This window comes from Apium graveolens, chromosome 5, assembly GCF_009905375.1.
Source record: "Apium graveolens cultivar Ventura chromosome 5, ASM990537v1, whole genome shotgun sequence".
NCBI classification, from domain to species: domain Eukaryota; kingdom Viridiplantae; phylum Streptophyta; class Magnoliopsida; order Apiales; family Apiaceae; genus Apium; species Apium graveolens.
Genome location: NC_133651.1, coordinates 250,174,814 through 250,192,941, shown reverse-complemented (window position 1 = coordinate 250,192,941; position 18,128 = coordinate 250,174,814). Strand labels below are relative to the sequence as shown.

Here is an 18,128-nt window from a genome sequence, read left to right as displayed (position 1 = left end):
TAATACTTCTGTTCCAGAGACATCTACATCTCAAACTCCCACATCTCCACCGACTTCTACATCTATATCTCATACTTTGATATCTCCACATGCTTCTACAACCACAATCATCACCAGAGATTTCAAATTCCCCTCCTACCCAATCGTCTACCGAAATTTTGACTCATCCGCCGGCTTGGAACTCTACTCGCATATCTAAGTCCACCCAACTTCCTGATTTAGTTTATTCATCTTATTCTCCTTCCTTTACTTTATTCGTTACTTTTGTTCACCATTTGTATTAGTATGCATCATATATATGGGTTGTTTGTGATCCTCTATGACAAAATGCTATGACCGAGGAATTTACTGCTTTACATCAAACTTATACATGGGATTTGGTAATAGTGCCTCCAAGAAAACATGCAATTGGTTGTCGTTAGGTATATAAAATTAAGACAAAATCTGATGGTTTTGTTGAGCGTTATAGGGCTGGACTTGTTGCTAAAGGTCTCGGGAGTATGGCTTAGACTATGAAGAGAATTTTGCGTTGTTGCAAAAATGACGACTGTTCGTACTTTGATTGCAGTGGCTTCTGCTCGCAAGTGGAAAATATTTCAGATTGATGTTAAGAATGCATTCTTGTATGGTGATCTTTATGAGAAATTTTATATGACACCTTCTCCCGATCTTCCGCATCAACCAAGTTATGTATGTAGACTTGGTAAATATATTTATGGTCTTCGTCAATCATCTCGTTGTTGGTTTAAGATGTTTTCTACTATACTTTATTCACTTGGTTTTCGTGCTGGTAATCATGATTACGCTCTATTTGTACGATCTACGAGTGCTGGTCGTATTTTTTTATCTTTATATGTTGATGATATGATTATTACCAATGATGATTGTGATGGTATTGAGTCAATGAAACGTGAGTTGGCTGGTTGTTTCGCTAAAAAAGATTTGGGTTTGCTACATTACGTTTTGGGAATTGAGGTTGCTAGCTCACCAAAGGGATATCTTTTTTGTTAATCTAATTATATTGCTGATTTACTTGACCGTGCACGTCTTACTGATAACAAGATTGTGAAAACTTCTTTAGAAATGAATGCTAGATATTCTCCATCTGATGGTCTTCCCTTAACAGATCCTACTTTATATCGCACGATTGTTGGTAGTCTTGTTTATCTCACTATTACTCGTCCGGATATTGCACTTGTTGTTCATATAGTTAGTCAATTTTTCACTTTTCCTACTTCCGTACATTAGGTTGCAGTTCTTCGTACAGTTAAACCTCTTTAAAGTAATAGCTCTAGGACCGGGAAAATATTACTTTACCGAATTTATTATTTTATTGATATAATAATATTTTATTACTTCATCTATAAAGTAATATTTTATTATTTTATCAAATTTTTATATGTTTATAAATTATAATTCATTGTTCTTAAAAATGAGAATCAGTCACATGCAATGTATTTGATTTAAAATTACTTTTATAATAATTAATCATATGTGAAAACTAAATTCATGCATGCACTACATAGAGAATACATTTACTGTAACATGTGCAATGTATGTACATTATCGTGAAACTCAATCACCTAATGTTTATTGTAACTCATAAGTTTCATCGTAGCTCATAGCCCATAAGGCTCCACCTGATGCCGCATCAAGCATGGGTCTGGACTGTGCTCCCAAGCCATTATAAAAGCAGCTAATAATCATCCAGTCAGGCATCCCATGACGAGGACACTTCCGAAATATCTCCTTATAACGGTCCCAAGCTTCACATAAAGACTCTCCCGATTGCTGCGCAAATTGAGTAAGAGCGTTTCTGATTGCAGCTGTCTTTTCCACAGGGAAGAATTCAGTAAGAAACTCTTGAGCAAGATCTTCCCATTTGGTGATAGAGCCTGGTGGTAGAGAATACAACCAACACTTAGCTTTATCCTTCAGATAGAATAGGAAAAGCCTTACCTTTATAGCATCTTCAGACACGTTGCTGAATTTGAAAGTGTCGTAGATCTCGATGAAATCTCTAATATGCATGTTGGGATCTTCCGTTGGAGAACCCCAAAATGGACTGAGTTCTGCACCATCTGAATCGTGCTAGCCTTGATTTCAAAAGTGTTAGCCGCGATGGCTGGTTTGACAATGCTAGACTGAATATCATTGATCTTCGGTTGAGAGTAATCCATCAAAGCCTTCAGATTCGCTTATGGTTCTCCCATTGCAACAAGAGATTCTTCTTCAACTTTCTCAACTTCTGCAAGAACTTCTTCAACTAAAACTTCTTCCTCTGCTTTATCCAGTGTTGTCTTTCGAGATCGAGAACGCGTTAGCATAAACGCTCTCTAGAGTACCTGAAAAAGCAACAAGCAAATAAACAAGTAAAATATCCGAGTTAGTGAACTTTAACAACCACTGATGTCAAGCACATAAACTAAAAATTAACACCGAGTCCCCGGCAGCGGCGCCAAAAACTTGTTAAGACGAAAACACGCGCTAAATTTTATGCAAGTATATGTGTTCGCAAGTAATATAAAATTCTTTCTAGTTCGTTCCCACAGAGACTGGTTTAGGTTAACTTCAATCTATGCACTTATGCAACAATAATATGGCTATCGTTCAATGCTAAGACAAATAACAAATTGGTTTTGATTAATTAAGAGATTATATTAAATAACATTAACTAAGAGAATTGAGGTTGAATTACTTATATGACACAATCATGGGATTCTAACTTCATTACTACTTCATTCAAAGTTATTGTTCTTAACCTTAGCATGCAATGGTGATGACAACTAATCAAATAACACGAAACTAGTAAACGCCAACTTTCGACCAAGGAGTGGCGAAAGCAATCCAAGAACTCGTTGTACGAATACCCAACTACTAGACATCCACAAAAGAGATAGAAGCTGAATAGACACCAATTATGTTGAGACCCTATATGCCTATAGAATTTGACAACATAAAGGTTTAATGCGCAAGTTATCTATCGTGATTACATAGGGCAAGTAAAATGGTTAAAATTACCTACGAATCATGCGTAACAATTAGACATGAACCTATGCTAGCCTCTATATTCACTTTCGCTTCAATAGAGATTAACACGCTATCTTATATGTTAGCTACGCACATAAGACGAATAAGTACAACCAATACTAGGATATCATATAATCACCACACACCAAGATATTGAAACAAATTAACTATAGAAATTCATAAGTAAATCTGTTAAAACCCCACGATAACGATTAGTTCATAACCGAACTCATCATCACCGTGGGTTCCGATGAAAGCATGGTATAATAAACTAAGTATTTATAAATCGAATAAATAATCAAAGTACGTAAACAAGAGTATTAGGTTCAACAAAAAAGAAAATAAGCTTCCAATATTACAACTCAATCAAAGAATCACAAGTAAAAATAAGCTTTCTTCTCATTCGTTGAATTTGTGCTCCTAGGTCTTCTTGCCGTCTTCTCCTTGGTCTACGTTGTGAAAAACGTCTTTAAGATGTCTTTATATAGCAGCCCATCTGATCAGGTGTCCAAAGAATCAGCCTTCTAATCAAATCAGGATTCCAGGATTTCGACCCGGCGCGGCCGTTCTGTGAAGCGGCGCGGCTGCCCTGAGTCTCTGGAAAAACTGATTTCTTCTTATTTATCTGCCTTCACTTGCTGGTTTCTTCGCGCAATCATCCGAGGCTCCTACTTAACACTCTTCTAAGCATAAAAATACTGTAAAACCATTCCTGCTTCTGATTATGCCCTGAAATGCAAAATACTACAAAAACACATCAAATACACAAACAACTTGAGTACAAAACACCAATTCGAGTCTTTACGAAGCGTTCTAAGTGGATATAAATGCCACTTAACAGGGACCGACAAAATTTATTACTTAAGCGAGGTTATTACTTTATATCGGATATTACTTAATCGAGGTTTAACTGTATTCTCAGGTATCTTCGTGAGAATCAGTTTAATAGTCTTTTGTTTCCTTCTACCTTATTTTTAGAGTTGCGTGCTTATAGTGATGCCGATTGGTCTGGTGATCCTGAGGATCGTAAATTCACAGGTTTTTGTATTTTCCTTGGTGATTCTCTTATTTCATAAAAGAGTAAGAAACAAGATGTTGTTTTACGATCATCTTCACCATGGCTTCCACTACTTGTGAGATTGTTTGGTTACGTCGCTTAAGTGCATATTTGGGTGTTAGATTTCCTAGTTCAACTCTGTCATATTGTGATAATAAGTGTGCAATTCATATTGCACATAATTCGATATTTCACGAACACCCTAAACATATTGAGATTGATTGTTATCTTACTCGCCATTATCGGCTGCAATGCACTATCTCATTTCCTTTTGTTCCTTCTTCATTTTAGATTGCTGATATTTTTACGAAATCACACTCGACTTCGCGATTTCATTTCTTGTGTGACAAACTCTCAATACTCATTGCTGCAACATCGTGAGTTTGAGAAAATGTTAGAATATATATTTATTTTATTATTATATTATATATATTAGGATATTTTCAATATTTAACTTATATTAATTTTTAATATAAGTTCAGACATATTATAAACTCGATATTAAATATAATAAAATTTAAGGTTTGCATTATATCTCTGAAACTATCACCTTACATGTTCAATATTTTCCGGATTTCACTTAATTGATTTGTGACGAGAGTCATTTGGATGGTGGTACGAATGGAGCGTGAAGTCTACCAAAAGTCATATTTCGTCTTTTTTAGTTCTCATTTAGTTTTCATATAAAGTAGGATTTTTCTTTTGAAAAAAAGGTATAATTTATAATTTCTTCAAAAAATAATAATAATAACAAATAGATATTTATACGTACAATAAAATGTTTTTAATATTCAAAAAAATCCTCATAATTTTTAATATAATATTTTAACTTAATTATAAATTATAATATTTAAATTTAAATAACAAATCTATTATTTGTGAAATTTAAATCACATATAACTCAATCCCTTTATAATTTACGATCAAATAACACATTGTAAACTAAATTACATACGAAAAAAATATACTTCTAATTTTCATAAGACCAACCAATTTACGGTCAATATTTCGCCAAAAATAAATTTATGGTCAAAATTAAAAATTATAAAAAATAATGCTTTTAGTAATAAGCTTCATCAAAATTATTATATTAAAATTTTATCGTTTACCGATTTAAATAAAGTAGATCATAACTAAAATTAATACTTCAAACTAAAACTATTTTATTGAGTTAACCTAATTTTTATTTCAGATCCAAACCATGAAAATGTCTTACAAGGAATAAATAATATTGAAATTGAGAATCAAAATTTTTTTATTAAGATTTTTATGCGTTTGGTACTCAACAAATTTGATATTTACAATTCATTAATTCTGAAGTCAAGCAAAATATATTACTATGAAAAGTCAGTAATGTTGTATTCATTAAATTATTACATCACGCACCAGTATAGAAATGCTGGTAAATATTAATATTATTATCATCATAGACTAAAATAAAAAAGAAATCTTGGTTTTGTTTAATCCGAGCAGATCTACTGATGCATTCTTGAGTTGTGGGTAGAAAAACATATTGGTACAAGGATAATTGAGTGGTGTTGTTATATCAATTCTCTACAAAGAATAGAATAGAATAGAAAGCCATGAATATCTTCAGATTAGCTGGGGACATGACCCATCTTGCCAGTGTTCTTGTTTTGCTTCTCAAGATCCACACCATTAAATCTTGTGCTGGTAACCCCCCATTTACTCTCTTTTCTTGATTGTAAAGTTTTCATCTTTTTATTTCTATGTTTGTGTATGTATTAGTGATTCAGGTGTCATTATTTTGTAATCTTGAGCATGCCCTTTTGTTTGTTTGGTGAAATTACACAGAGAGAGAGAGTGAGTGAGAGAGAGAGAGAGAGAGAGAGAGAGAGAATACTATATTGGGATGTTAGTTTGTTAAGGAAAAGTTGTTTTTGAGCATTTTGGAAATGTTACATGAGCTTTTATTGTGGATATTAAGGAGTTAAAAATGTGAGTGTGTGAGTGGTTAAAATTATGTGTGTAATTGTTGTTGAAAGTGTAGCCTGAATTGGGATATTTGTAGCTTGTAACCTTCTTCTCTTGGTAACAAGAGGTGGAGTGTTGGAGACATAGTGGATTGCAGCTCGTTTTTATTAGAGTAAGGGCTGCCTGTCTCTTGAAAAAGTTGAATATAAATATATACGAATGAAGTTTTTCACAGTCATAGTATGTTTTAAGTAGGTATAGGGAACAACATGAAGATAGTTAGCAAATGTGGTTTTATCATCAGCGAGTCGGCGTCAAGGATTTAATTGTTTTTTACTAGGAAATGCAATACATGGTATATGTAACTTGTATATACTTGTAGAGTACAATGAGATAAGAAATGGAAATGGCAAGTTTTGCAACAATACTGTTTTCTATAGCATATATCTTGTTATCGGAAGAAAGTTGAAAATTTTAAGAGTGGAAGTTGTGCGTGAACCGAAAGTCGTCAAGATAAATGATAAAGCAGTGCTAGTGTATGTACTTGCATATTGATTTGATCTTCCTGTATTAATTTATAGGGAAATAAAGATGGTTTAATCTTCTATCCTTTCATTCATTACTGACGTACTCTTGTGAAATTATGCGCTTCCCCAGTGAATGTAGTTGGATGTAATATTCATGACGAACTTACCACCAGCATACAAATTATAGACTTTAATAAAATTTCTGTAATTTTTTTTGACTAATATGTCTTATAGTCTTACAATGTGAGTATCTGTTATAAGAAATTCTCGGGGTGAACCAAAGTCGAACCCAAGACCGACAAAGGATAAACTCATAACCACTTGAGCTATCCAATCATGCTAAATAAAATTTCTGTATTAATTGTACTGATTAAGTATCACAATATGGGATTTAGTGTGTGCTTTTTCCAATACTCTCCCTAATATGGTATCCGTTCTTTTCCCAATATTCTCCCTAATATGGTATCAGTTTAAGCATTTTTTTTGTTACTTTTATTAATGTTGTTGATCTTTTATTGTTGACTTCTTGATTTCCATACAGGTGTTTCTCTAAAGACTCAAGAGCTCTTTGCTCTCGTCTTTGCTACTCGCTACGTGGATCTATTTACTACTTATGTCTCGCTATACAATTCTGTAATGAAGATAATCTTCCTAGGAAGCTCTTTCTCGATTGTTTGGTACATAAGGCGCCACAAAATTGTGCGCAGATCGTATGATAAAGACCAAGACACATTTCGCCACTACTTTCTTCTGCTGCCTGCTTTGATTTTGGCCCTATTTATACATGAGAAGTTCACTTTTAAAGAGGTAATATGTTCCCTGCCTGGCGATTAAACTTCTGTGTGTGTTGGTGGAAGTTAATTTTGCTCAAATCTGAGTTATCGGTTATAAATCACTGTATGGTCAGTTTCTTAATTACTTATGTTCTGTATATTGGATCAGGTATTGTGGACGTTTTCTATATTTTTGGAAGCTGTTGCCATACTTCCTCAACTGGTGTTGCTGCAAAGGACAAGAAATATTGACAATTTGACTGGGCAATATGTGTTTCTCCTTGGGTAATCACTAAAACTTGATTTTAATTTCCAGACAATAATAATGAAACACAGGTAGCACAGGTTACTTACTCATGGTTAACTTAGTTTGTATAACTAAAATACATTTCTGCGTACCCAGTAAAACACCAATTGCTTTACACTGGAACGGTTCTGTTGTGTTTTGGGCCTCTGGCTATATGCTGCATAGTACAGTTAATCGTCTATCTCACCTAATGCATTGAAAATTCAAATATTTAAAGCCTTAAACATTTAATTTCTTTAGCAATGAAGTTGAGTTCAATTCCGTGCAAAAGCATATGATTTGATGTAGAACAGGATTTAAAAAAGACAATTTAATACAAACAGTAAAAATATAGGGTCCAAGGATTTTTCGATTGAAGGTAAATTAGATTTCAATAGTAAGTCAAAGTCCGAAAAAACTAAAAAATTACATTTCCTTTATGTAAGAGAGGGTAGGAACCCTACAAGGCTACAACTGATCCATGTAATAAGGAAACTACTTCCAATCAATATATGCTTCTAAATATTGAGGTGGGAGTGCCATTATTGAAGCAAGAAGTAGATACAACAAGAAAGATGATGATTGAACACATGAAAGAATGGAAAATTACCCACAAAACCTTAAAATTCAAATCTTGATGGAAAATTTAGGATTTGTTTTGCTCAAGAATTCTGATTTAATATTTTATAAAGTATTAATTATTTTATTTTTGCTTTAGAAGTGTGAATTAATATATTACAAAGTATAAATTATGTTATAAACCTAAGTTATAATATGTATAATCCTAAATAATATATTTTAGAAATTTTTGTTAAATGTGCGCCTCGCTTCAAAGAAGCGTGCGCTTCGCGCCTAGGCTCCGGGAAGGGTTTGCGCTTAGTGCTTTCGATAACACTGTGTATAGCTATATATATTAAGATGCTTGTAAACACTAGACATACTGTTTAATAATTATAGCCTTAAAAGGTAGAACCAGACCAATGTTTCATATTACTTAAAGATATCAAGAAGGGGATGGAATTTAAATTTGTAACCAACATCTTCTTACTCGCCAAAATACCCCGACTCTTCATATTACTAGACCAATGTTTGCATTTTTCCTTCTTGATTGTGACCTTGATCCATATAGTGTCTCTCTAACCCTAGAAGCATTATAAACTCATTATATGTTAAGCCATTTTCTTCATCGAAAACATAGTCATTATGTGATTCTCCTCCAAGCCTTCTGGTTAGCCATTCATTACTTTCATTAATATCATTTAACAATAATATAGGATCAAGCCCACCTATTTTAAATTATATTCAGATTTAATAATAGGGTCGTGCTAATGGTTGTTGTTAATAATTAATAATACATCTATTAGGTTAAACTTTTATTAGCTGTTGTCACTGATTACAAAGTCGGAGTAAATGTTGTTTGCAAAGTCGGAGTAATGTTGTTTGACTCCTTATTGCTGCTACTGCTACTATGGACCTAAAACTTTTCATATTCATTTCCAAACATGTTTTTTTATGTACCAGATTAAATTTAATAAATTCAATAAAAGATTTTAATGAAATATAATTTTTTGATTAAAAGTTAAACCTTATTTTAGTATATTATTAGTTGAGTTCATAATTTAGAAATATTTAACCAAATTAAATAAAAACCTGTCTTTTTTAATATATATTTAAACATGTCAAAACTACTCATTTAATATATTGTATTATTCAATTAATAATTTTTTGAATAATTAGTTTATGACTAAATATTACAGTGTTTAATAATTAATTGGCATTGTTGTCTAACTATTTTTTCTATTTAATAAGTAAATATAAAAGTTTTTTTAATTGTATTATCCAAATAACTATTATAGTTTATAAATTACAATAAAATATAAAACAACTTGTATATGTTAATTTATACGAAAATTGGTATATGTACTGTAATTTAGATGTACTTGAAGCGCATTTCTTGAACTAGGAGACTCAAACCTTAATACTGACCTTAATGCCGTGAAAAGCGATGAATATTACATGTATTAAATGCTTAAACATAGCCTTAAGGGGGGCTGTTAGCATTTTCCTTAATAATAATACACTTTTAAACAAGGGAAACACTAACAAAGGCCTTGAAGCTAAGTTTATGCATTTAATGCAGGTAATATTCACCGCTTTTCACAACATTAAGGTCAACACTAAGGTTTGAGTCTCGTAGGTCCGAAGAATGCGCTTCAAGTACATTTAAATTACAGTACATGTTTATATTGTAAATACCAATTTCATATAAATTAGCATATACAAGTTATATATTTTATTATAATTCATAAACTAATTATAGTTATTTGAATTATACAATTAAAAATACTTTATATTTACTTATTAAATAGAATAATTAGTTAGACAACAATGTCAATTAATTATAAAACATTGTAATATTTAGTCATAAATTAATTATTCAAAAATTTATTTATTAAATAATACAATATATTAAATCACTGGTTTGACATATTTAACTATATATTTAAGAAAAAAGACATGTATTCATTTAGTTTGGTACAATTTTCTAAATTATGAACTCAACTAATAATATACTGAAATAAGGTCTCAAGTAATAATTTTCTAAATTATATATTACATCTAATAAATAAATGTATATGAAAGAGGGTCCACCTGTTATGAGTAGGCGGGTGACTTATGGACTAGTCTTCTTCAAGTTACTCAAGCCACTTTTCTTAACTAGTTGTTGTGACAATCATGTTTTATGTTATTTAAATGAAATGGGGAAAGGAAATAAGTGGCAAGCCATGGATACCATGTTTGGGTTGCCTTTGCGACGTTCTCTTAAATTTTTTGTGATGATCCAACCATAAGATGTGTACACAGATATGAAGGTGTATACAAACTTACAGTAGATTTCTTAAATGATTGGTTGTATAATTATGGTTAAAAAATTCAATAGATCTATAACAATTAAATTTGAAGTGAAGAGTTAATTGTACTATAGTTTAACTTTAACCTGATGAAACCCTCATTAATGTCTGCAAAAAACATCTACATATATATATATCGCTGTTTCAAATATATTTAATAATAATTACTACTATTAGGTTTGGGAGAATTGTATACTTTTGTCATAGTTATAGACCAATTTTGTACTTAAGATGGTTTAGAACAGGTTGACACTGGAATTACAAGTATAAACAGTGCAGGGTTCAGAGTTGAGAATCTCAAAAGTCAATACTTAGTTGAACTGATTACAATTCAGTATCACAGGCTATACCGGACACAACTCGGTTTTGTACAGCTATTGACATGCTCATATGTATTTCCCAGAAATATGATTCAAAGTTGTACTCTGAATATCAAGTACTGCAACCATAAATTTGTATAATTTATCCTGTCACGAGAATATAAATCTTAATCCAGCTTAAAATTTGTTATTTAAAGTTACTTCTAAATTGAAGTCCTGTGAGATTATTTCTGTATGAAGTCAAGTAGTAGTCTAGTAGAAAGTCTGATCCAAAACAAATGGCGCTGCTTGTTAATGCATGTATTATAATTTACAAAATCATGTTACTGTCCAAGTTATTACTTGTTTGTCAAAATGTAAAGCAAAACTTGACTGTGTTTCTGCCTCTTTGCAGTGCATATAGAGGATTCTACATCTTGAATTGGGTATACCGCTACTTCACTGAACCGCACTTTGTTCATTGGATAAGTATGTGTTGTACTTTGTTACGAAGTTGTTTAATATTACTGCATGCACTCTGTTGTTCTATTGTCTGTATACTCTTTTCATCAATAATAATATGCGAATGCTTGCAACTTTCAGCTTGGATAGCTGGGGTCATTCAGACACTGCTTTATGCTGATTTCTTTTACTATTACTTCCAGAGGTAATATATTTCTTCTTTCAAATGTGACAGTCACAGACTTTATATAGAAACTCATCCTATTGCAATCGTTTGCAGCTGGAAGAATAATTCAAAGCTTCAGTTACCAGCTTGAACTCCAAATAGATCTTCTCTGCTAAGAAGTATACATGAATATGAATGTTTTTAATTACAGGGGGTTTAGCGCTTTGATGTTGTATCTTGTCAACTTTTGGTGCTTATAGTAGTAGGCCTGTCAAATTCATGATTATTTATGTTTCCATTGAACCTGGGCGATAGCGTATGATACTAGATAAGCACCAAAAGGACATTTATCATCACCAATGTTGTTTATTACTATCCATCTAGCTCAAAATAGTTTATTTTTCTAAATTGCAGATGCATTTTGCTGCTGTTTTTTAGTACATCTTATAAGCTACTGAATAAGTAATAACTTTACCATTAAAATACACTATGTATTCACTTAATAGTATTCACGTAATTCCGCCAAGTACGTTCTTAGGGATATTTTTCTCCAAGTGATATACATTCTTAGGTAAATTCTAGTGCGAGCAAGAGTCGAATCTAAAACCCGAACGGCAAGAGATAAACCCTTATTACATGAATTCTCTCATCAAGTTTGGCATTTTGCTGTTGTTTCTCTGAGGGAAGAAAGTATTCAACTTGGTAAGTTTGTAATTGTTAATTGCATCCGCCAAGTTCAAATCATAGCAGATAAAATGAAATCTAAATATTTACACAGCTAGATGTTTAAACTTTGATAACAGAGAAATGTTTTTAAAGGAAATGAAGCCAGTGAGAGCTGGCAACAAAACATTGTCGGTTTCTCGATGTCTGAAACATGAAAACATGCACAGTTGAGACTGAGAATAAAAGGAGAGATCTGAAGCCAAATATGGGAGTGATATATGTTATACCCAAAATTTGACATTAGATTGACTCGGGTCAAACGCGGGCTAGTTACAGTTAAACTCGGTGTTACATTGTAGAGGACTAGGACGCGTCCAGAGACGAAGGACGCGCCTTCTTGAGAAGGGATATGTTACGAGGCAAGACGAGTGCATGATCAAGGAAGGACGCGCCCAGGATACATGGACGCGTCAATACTTATGAAAGTGCTTAGCAAATGAGATCTTATGGCGATAGACGTTATAGGACACACCTACTTTAACCATGACGTGTCATAGGGTGTGAAATGCTGTGTATGATGGAGACGGTGCAAGTCTAACGAGGGTGAGGGCGCGCCCTAAGTTCTAGGACGCGTCCTGTGTTTGTTCAATGTGTTCTTAATGGTGACTTCAGGACAAAGCTTGCCTGGAGAGGAGAAAAAAGCCCATACTCTGGAAAGAATGAATTGAAAATGCCATTTCTTGAAATCTCTCTTCTGATTCTTATTTTTACTAATGTATTTGTTGCAGGTACTCTTTGAAAAATTTACTCTTTGAGACGGTCAAGGAGGGGGATGTCCGTGAAAAGCATGAAGGCCTCCAGGGGTATGCCTGATGATTGAAGGCCTCCTCCTGTATTCAATGGGTGTCCTCGTTGGGGATGCGGGGTTAACTTTGGTGTGTGCTTTGGGAGCTCTGTTCTTGTATTCAACGGGTGTCCTCGTTGGAGAACTTTGGAGTCATCCTGCACTTTGCACCCAAGAGCTTGGGATCACATGTCCTGCTATCTGGTGGGTTATCCTCATTCGGGGGACAGGGACGCGTCTGGCACTTGGGGTGAACCGTGGCTATACCTGCGTCCGTATATCAAGGGAGATAGCTGTAGCGGATTGTTATCCTCGCGCGGGGAGATGCACTATCCGTGAAGTCCTGCGATTACGGACGAGCCTTGGGCCTTCGCGGTTGGGCCTCATAGTTGGACATTCCTAAAGCTAGCGAAAGACGGATTTTGGATGGGCTTCTATTGGACTTAGGAATAAGAAGTCTAGACCCGTTAGACTTCTTGTTCTACGAGAACTACGTCAGGCTTGATCCCTATATAAAGGGTACGTAGGCACATTGAGAGGGTAAGAAGTTGAGAGCTGATAAGAGAGCCACCACTTACTCTGATCAATCTCAGCCTAAAACAACCATAATCAACCACACACCGCTTAAGTTTCCGGCAAAGAACCAGCGTCACAGATCTTAGTTCCGGCGAGAAACCTCAATCTTTGTTGTTACCAGATTCCTCCGTCAATAAATTGGCGCTAGAAGGAGGGGTGCTAATTAAGGTCGCAATCTTAGGAGGAAAAGATGTCTTACAATCGTGATGGAATTTTTTATGATGGAAGTGACAGCAGGTCTGAAGGAGAAGGCGGGGGGCGCTATACTCGCCACAAAGAACCAGCGTCACAGATCTTAGTTCCGGCGAGAAACCTCAATCTTTGTTGTTACCAGATTCCTCCGTCAATAAATTGGCGCTAGAAGGAGGGGTGCTAATTAAGGTCGCAATCTTAGGAGGAAAAGATGTCTTACAATCGTGATGGAAGTTTTTATGATGGAAGTGACAGCAGGTCTGAAGGAGAAGGCGGGGGGCGCTATACTCACCATGAACCTTACGTTACCAGAAACATGGCAGATCCACCAAGAGCTCCGGATGTGGGGGGGACACCTCCAGTTCTCATCAGCAACGCTGATATCTTGGAGCAATTGTATCGCATGGGGGATACTCTTAACAGTTTTAACTCAAGACTGAACACGGTGGAGCGTCGAAGGACGAGGAGAGGTCGTCGTTTCCCCCGTTACGGTCATGCCTTGGGAAAAGCCCCTGCAGTTGAAGGAGATACCCAGGGGAGCGGGGAAAACCCGCGAATCACTCCACGGCGCTTGGAATACTCTGATGATGTAGAGCCTATTGTGGAGCTTGCGGATGAGGACACTGATGGCAGAGAAAGGCCTCGCCTGGGTAACCAGGTGGTGCCACACCCACATAGGTCTGGGCGTACGATGGACGAGCGTCATCGTGCGGAGATCACTCAAAATCAAGACGAGGAAGGAATGGATCTTTCAGCCTTGAAAATGAGGCTTGGCATAAGGTTGGAAGACGACGATTTGAGGATGTTACTGGTAGAATGGCAAAAAGAAGGAAACGCCGGAGAAGCGAGGCCCCGTGACACGACGCGTGTGCCCCCCGCATTCCAAAGGGATGACGGGGCGCGGCACCGCGATCACGAGCATCCCCCTCCGCGAGGAAGGCCCGGGAATTACTACCGGGGATATCAGAGGAATGGACGAGGAAGAATGGGATATCAATACGGAAGAGCACCCTACAATGGTAGGAGAGGTGGAGCACACTCCGCTGGAGAAGCCCCCGCCGTTATTCCCGTAGCTTCCCACAGTGCTACTGGTAATGGGTCTGGGGCGCGTCCTCATGACCAGGACGGCGGGCGAATTCAAGTAAGAATGCAGAACAATGATGAAATTACGCGACGCGGTCAAGAGGGACCTCGCATGCGGGAAAATATTCAAAACCAAAATGGTAACATGCCACAGCCGTAGCCTCAGGGCGAGGGGCGGTGAGATCCTCCGCCATACCCGGGGGGTAATCAAGGGGAATTTCAGCAAGTCGCAGAGCAACCCCAACAGCCTAATGTTCAAACCATTTATGGGGTAAGGACGTTTAATGTGAACGACCTCAAGAGGTTGCTCAACCATCTTGAGGGAGGAAGAGTAACGGCGACTGCGCAAGCTCCTTCTCATTTTGCTGCTGTCGTGAGGGAGGCACAATTGCCCACAGGGTACAGGAACACAACCAATGACTTGCGTTTTCATGGGAACTCTAATCCTGTGGAATTCCTGGGGCGTTTTAACATTGAAATGGACGTATATCAAGTACCTGATTTGGCTCGATGCCGTCTCCTGGCAACCACTTTTAGAGAAGGCGCTCAGCAGTGGTTCCAAAAACTTGGTCCAGGTGTGATCACATCCTGGGAACAGATGAAAACTTTGTTTTTGACACAATTCCAAGCCGCGGTGAAGTACACGCCACCTGTTACCACGCTGGCTAATGTGAAACAAAAGGAAGGAGAAAGTTTGACTTCGTATTTCAAGAGGTTTAATGTAGAATCCACTTTGGTGAGGGGTGCAACTGATGAGACACTGAAAATACTGCTTAGAGCTGGGTTGCGTGTGGGGACAGATTTTTGGAAGCACCTGCAAGGGAAGGATCCAGTGTCACTAGCTGATGTGCTTGCGCAGGCGGAGTCGTTCAAAGCAATCGAGCAGTCGCTTGCAGAAACAAAAAAGAATGACAATACCCATAACTCCAAGGGGCGATCCAAGAGAAGGGACATATCCTTGAGCCCAGATTATCGGCGAAATGCCAGAAGCCCTAACAGGGTGAACACTGTGAGCTCGCGGAGAGAATGGAGCCCACCGTCGAACTACGAGAGAAGAGTCAGCAATTATACACCGCTGGCGGCGTCCATTGATCATATCTTTGAGGTAAATAAGGATAGAGGAATCTTCAAGAAGCCCGACCGTCTAACTTCATGGCAGAGCAGAGACAAAAAGAAGTATTGTGACTACCATGAGTCTACTGGCCATGACACCCATGAGTGTCGTCACCTGCGGAATGAGATTGAGGAATTGATCAAGGCTGGATACCTAGGAGAATGGATTGACAAGGTGAAGCGACGTAGGGGACTTGATGACAAGGGTAAGGATGAAAGACAGCCCCCGCGGGCGGAGGATGTTGAAAAAACAGCAGAAGTCAAGTTTCAGAGGGCTGGCAGCATCAGGGAAATTTTTGGAGGACACCCCTTTGTTGGTGATAGTAATCGAGCACTGGAGAGAAAAGCGAGAGAAGCGCGACATCCACCACTCACCAACATCCACAGCTTGGAAGATAGACCTCCGAAGGTCTTTAAGGGAGAGTCCGCTGATATTACGTTCAAGGAAAAAGAATCTAGGTGGGTGCATCATCCCCACAATGATGCGCTGGTGATTACCATGCTTATTGGGGCAATGAACGTACATCGAGTCTTCTTGGATAATGGGAGTTCTACAAACATCTTGTACTACAGCACTTACAAAAAGCTGGGTTTCCCAGATAGCGACATGTATTTCGAAGATGCGCACGTCTATGCTTTACTGGGGAAGCAGTGAGAGTTATGGGTTCGGTCAGGCTTCCCGTCACGCTCGGGGAAGGAGCTTTGTCGGTTACTCAAATGATAGATTTCAAGGTGCTAGATTAGGATTCCGCGCACAATGTGCTGGTCAGCAGACCTTGGTTGCGAGCGTTCAGGGTGATAACCTCGATACACCACTTGATGATAAAGTTTCCAATGCCAAACGGAGTTGGCAGTCTGAGAGGGTCACAGTATGAGTCACGCGACTGCTATCACAAGGCTGTTAAAGAATTCCGTAGAAGAAGGTATGAAGGGAAAGGTCTCCCATTTGAGGATGTAGAAGATATTCATACAAAACCAAGTGGAGAGGTCCATGCCCACTATTTCGTTGAAGGCCCCGAAAAGGAAGAAACCTATGTCTCTGGGAACTCTTTTTTGACGCGGGGACGTGTTTTGAAGATCCGCAGCGTGGAAGAAGTGGTGGTGAGCCATATAGAGGAGATCATACGGAAAGAGGTTAACGGGGAAAAGTTGGAAGGAAGAAGTGAGATTTTGCAAGGTCTCGGGAATAACTTCAAGGTGGATGCTCCTCGAAAGAAGGACGCACCCTTGAATGAAATTGAGGTTGATGCTCCTCCAAACGAGGACGCGCCCTCTTCATCTGTGTTGCACAAAGCTACGCCCTGTCTGGAGGTGGATGCTCCCACTCATGAGGACGCGCCCTCAGATGCAAAAGTGGAAGTCGAAGACCCCCGAGACTTTGATTTCGATTTGGATCCCAGGATCCCTATGCCCGCCGAAAAGACGGGACCGGCCGAAGACACAATATCTATTTCGGTTGATAAAAATGACCCGAGCAAGGTTTTGAAAGTGGGGTCCCAATTGGCTGATGAAATGAGAGGAAGTCTTACCCGCTTCCTAATTGCAAATCTTGATGTCTTCGCATGAAGTCATTCAGATATGATAGGAATCGACCCAGAAGTAATGTGTCACCGTTTGAACATCTTCCCGAATTGCAAGGGCATACGTCGGAAACGCCGCCCAGTAAGTGGAGAAAGGGCAATAGCATGAAAAGAAGAAGTAGACCGGTTGTTGGAGGTGGGGCTAATCAAAGAATCGTTCTACCCCGAATGGCTTGCAAATCCAGTACTGGTGAAGAAACCGAATGGGAAGTGGAGGACATGTATGGATTTCACAGATCTCAATAAGGCCTGTACAAAGGACAGCTTCCCGCTGCCAAGAATCGATCAGTTGGTTGACGCGACGGCGGGGCATGCGTTGCTGAGTTTTATGGATGCATACTCCGGTTACGATCAAATTCCGATGTATGGCCCCGATCAAGAACATACATCCTTCATTACTGACAGGGGGTTATACTGTTACATAGGAATGCCGTTTGGTTTGATTAATGCTGGCGCAACCTACCAGCGGTTGGTAAACATGATGTTCAAGGATCAAATCAGGAGAACTATGGAAGTGTATGTGGATGATATGCTGGTAAAGTCTGAGGTGGCGAGTGACCACATCAAGCACCTGGTGGAGATGTTTAACATTCTAAGGAGGTTTCGTATGAAATTAAATCCGTAAAA

The 18,128-nt window shown here is 37.5% G+C and overlaps 1 protein-coding gene and 1 non-coding gene across 2 annotated transcripts; both read left to right on the top strand.

Annotated features, from left to right (window-relative positions):
• The first annotated feature begins 1,717 nt into the window (after positions 1 to 1,717).
• Positions 1,718 to 1,824, top strand: LOC141662300 (small nucleolar RNA R71). The gene has a single exon (XR_012550421.1). It is a non-coding gene; the product is annotated as a small nucleolar RNA R71 (small nucleolar RNA).
• A 3,670-nt stretch (positions 1,825 to 5,494) lies between these two features.
• Positions 5,495 to 11,874, top strand: LOC141725046 (ER lumen protein-retaining receptor-like). Its single transcript, XM_074527422.1, has 6 exons — positions 5,495 to 5,761; positions 7,091 to 7,356; positions 7,492 to 7,607; positions 11,235 to 11,308; positions 11,423 to 11,486; positions 11,562 to 11,874. Exons 1-6 carry the CDS (start codon positions 5,671 to 5,673, stop codon positions 11,596 to 11,598), a joined length of 648 nt encoding a protein of 215 aa, XP_074383523.1. The 5' UTR covers positions 5,495 to 5,670; the 3' UTR covers positions 11,599 to 11,874.
• Positions 11,875 to 18,128: the final 6,254 nt, after the last annotated feature.

What these genes read in the sequence shown, in the direction of transcription:
- LOC141725046 (XM_074527422.1), top strand. Translation starts at nt 5,671, where the DNA reads ATGAATATCTTCAGATTAGCTGGGGACATGACCCATCTTGCCAGTGTT. An exon ending in AGAAGTTCACTTTTAAAGAG is followed by an intron (nt 7,357 to 7,491) that starts GTAATATGTTCC and finishes ATATTGGATCAG; the next exon opens with GTATTGTGGACGTTTTCTAT. An exon ending in TTTTACTATTACTTCCAGAG is followed by an intron (nt 11,487 to 11,561) that starts GTAATATATTTC and finishes AATCGTTTGCAG; the next exon opens with CTGGAAGAATAATTCAAAGC.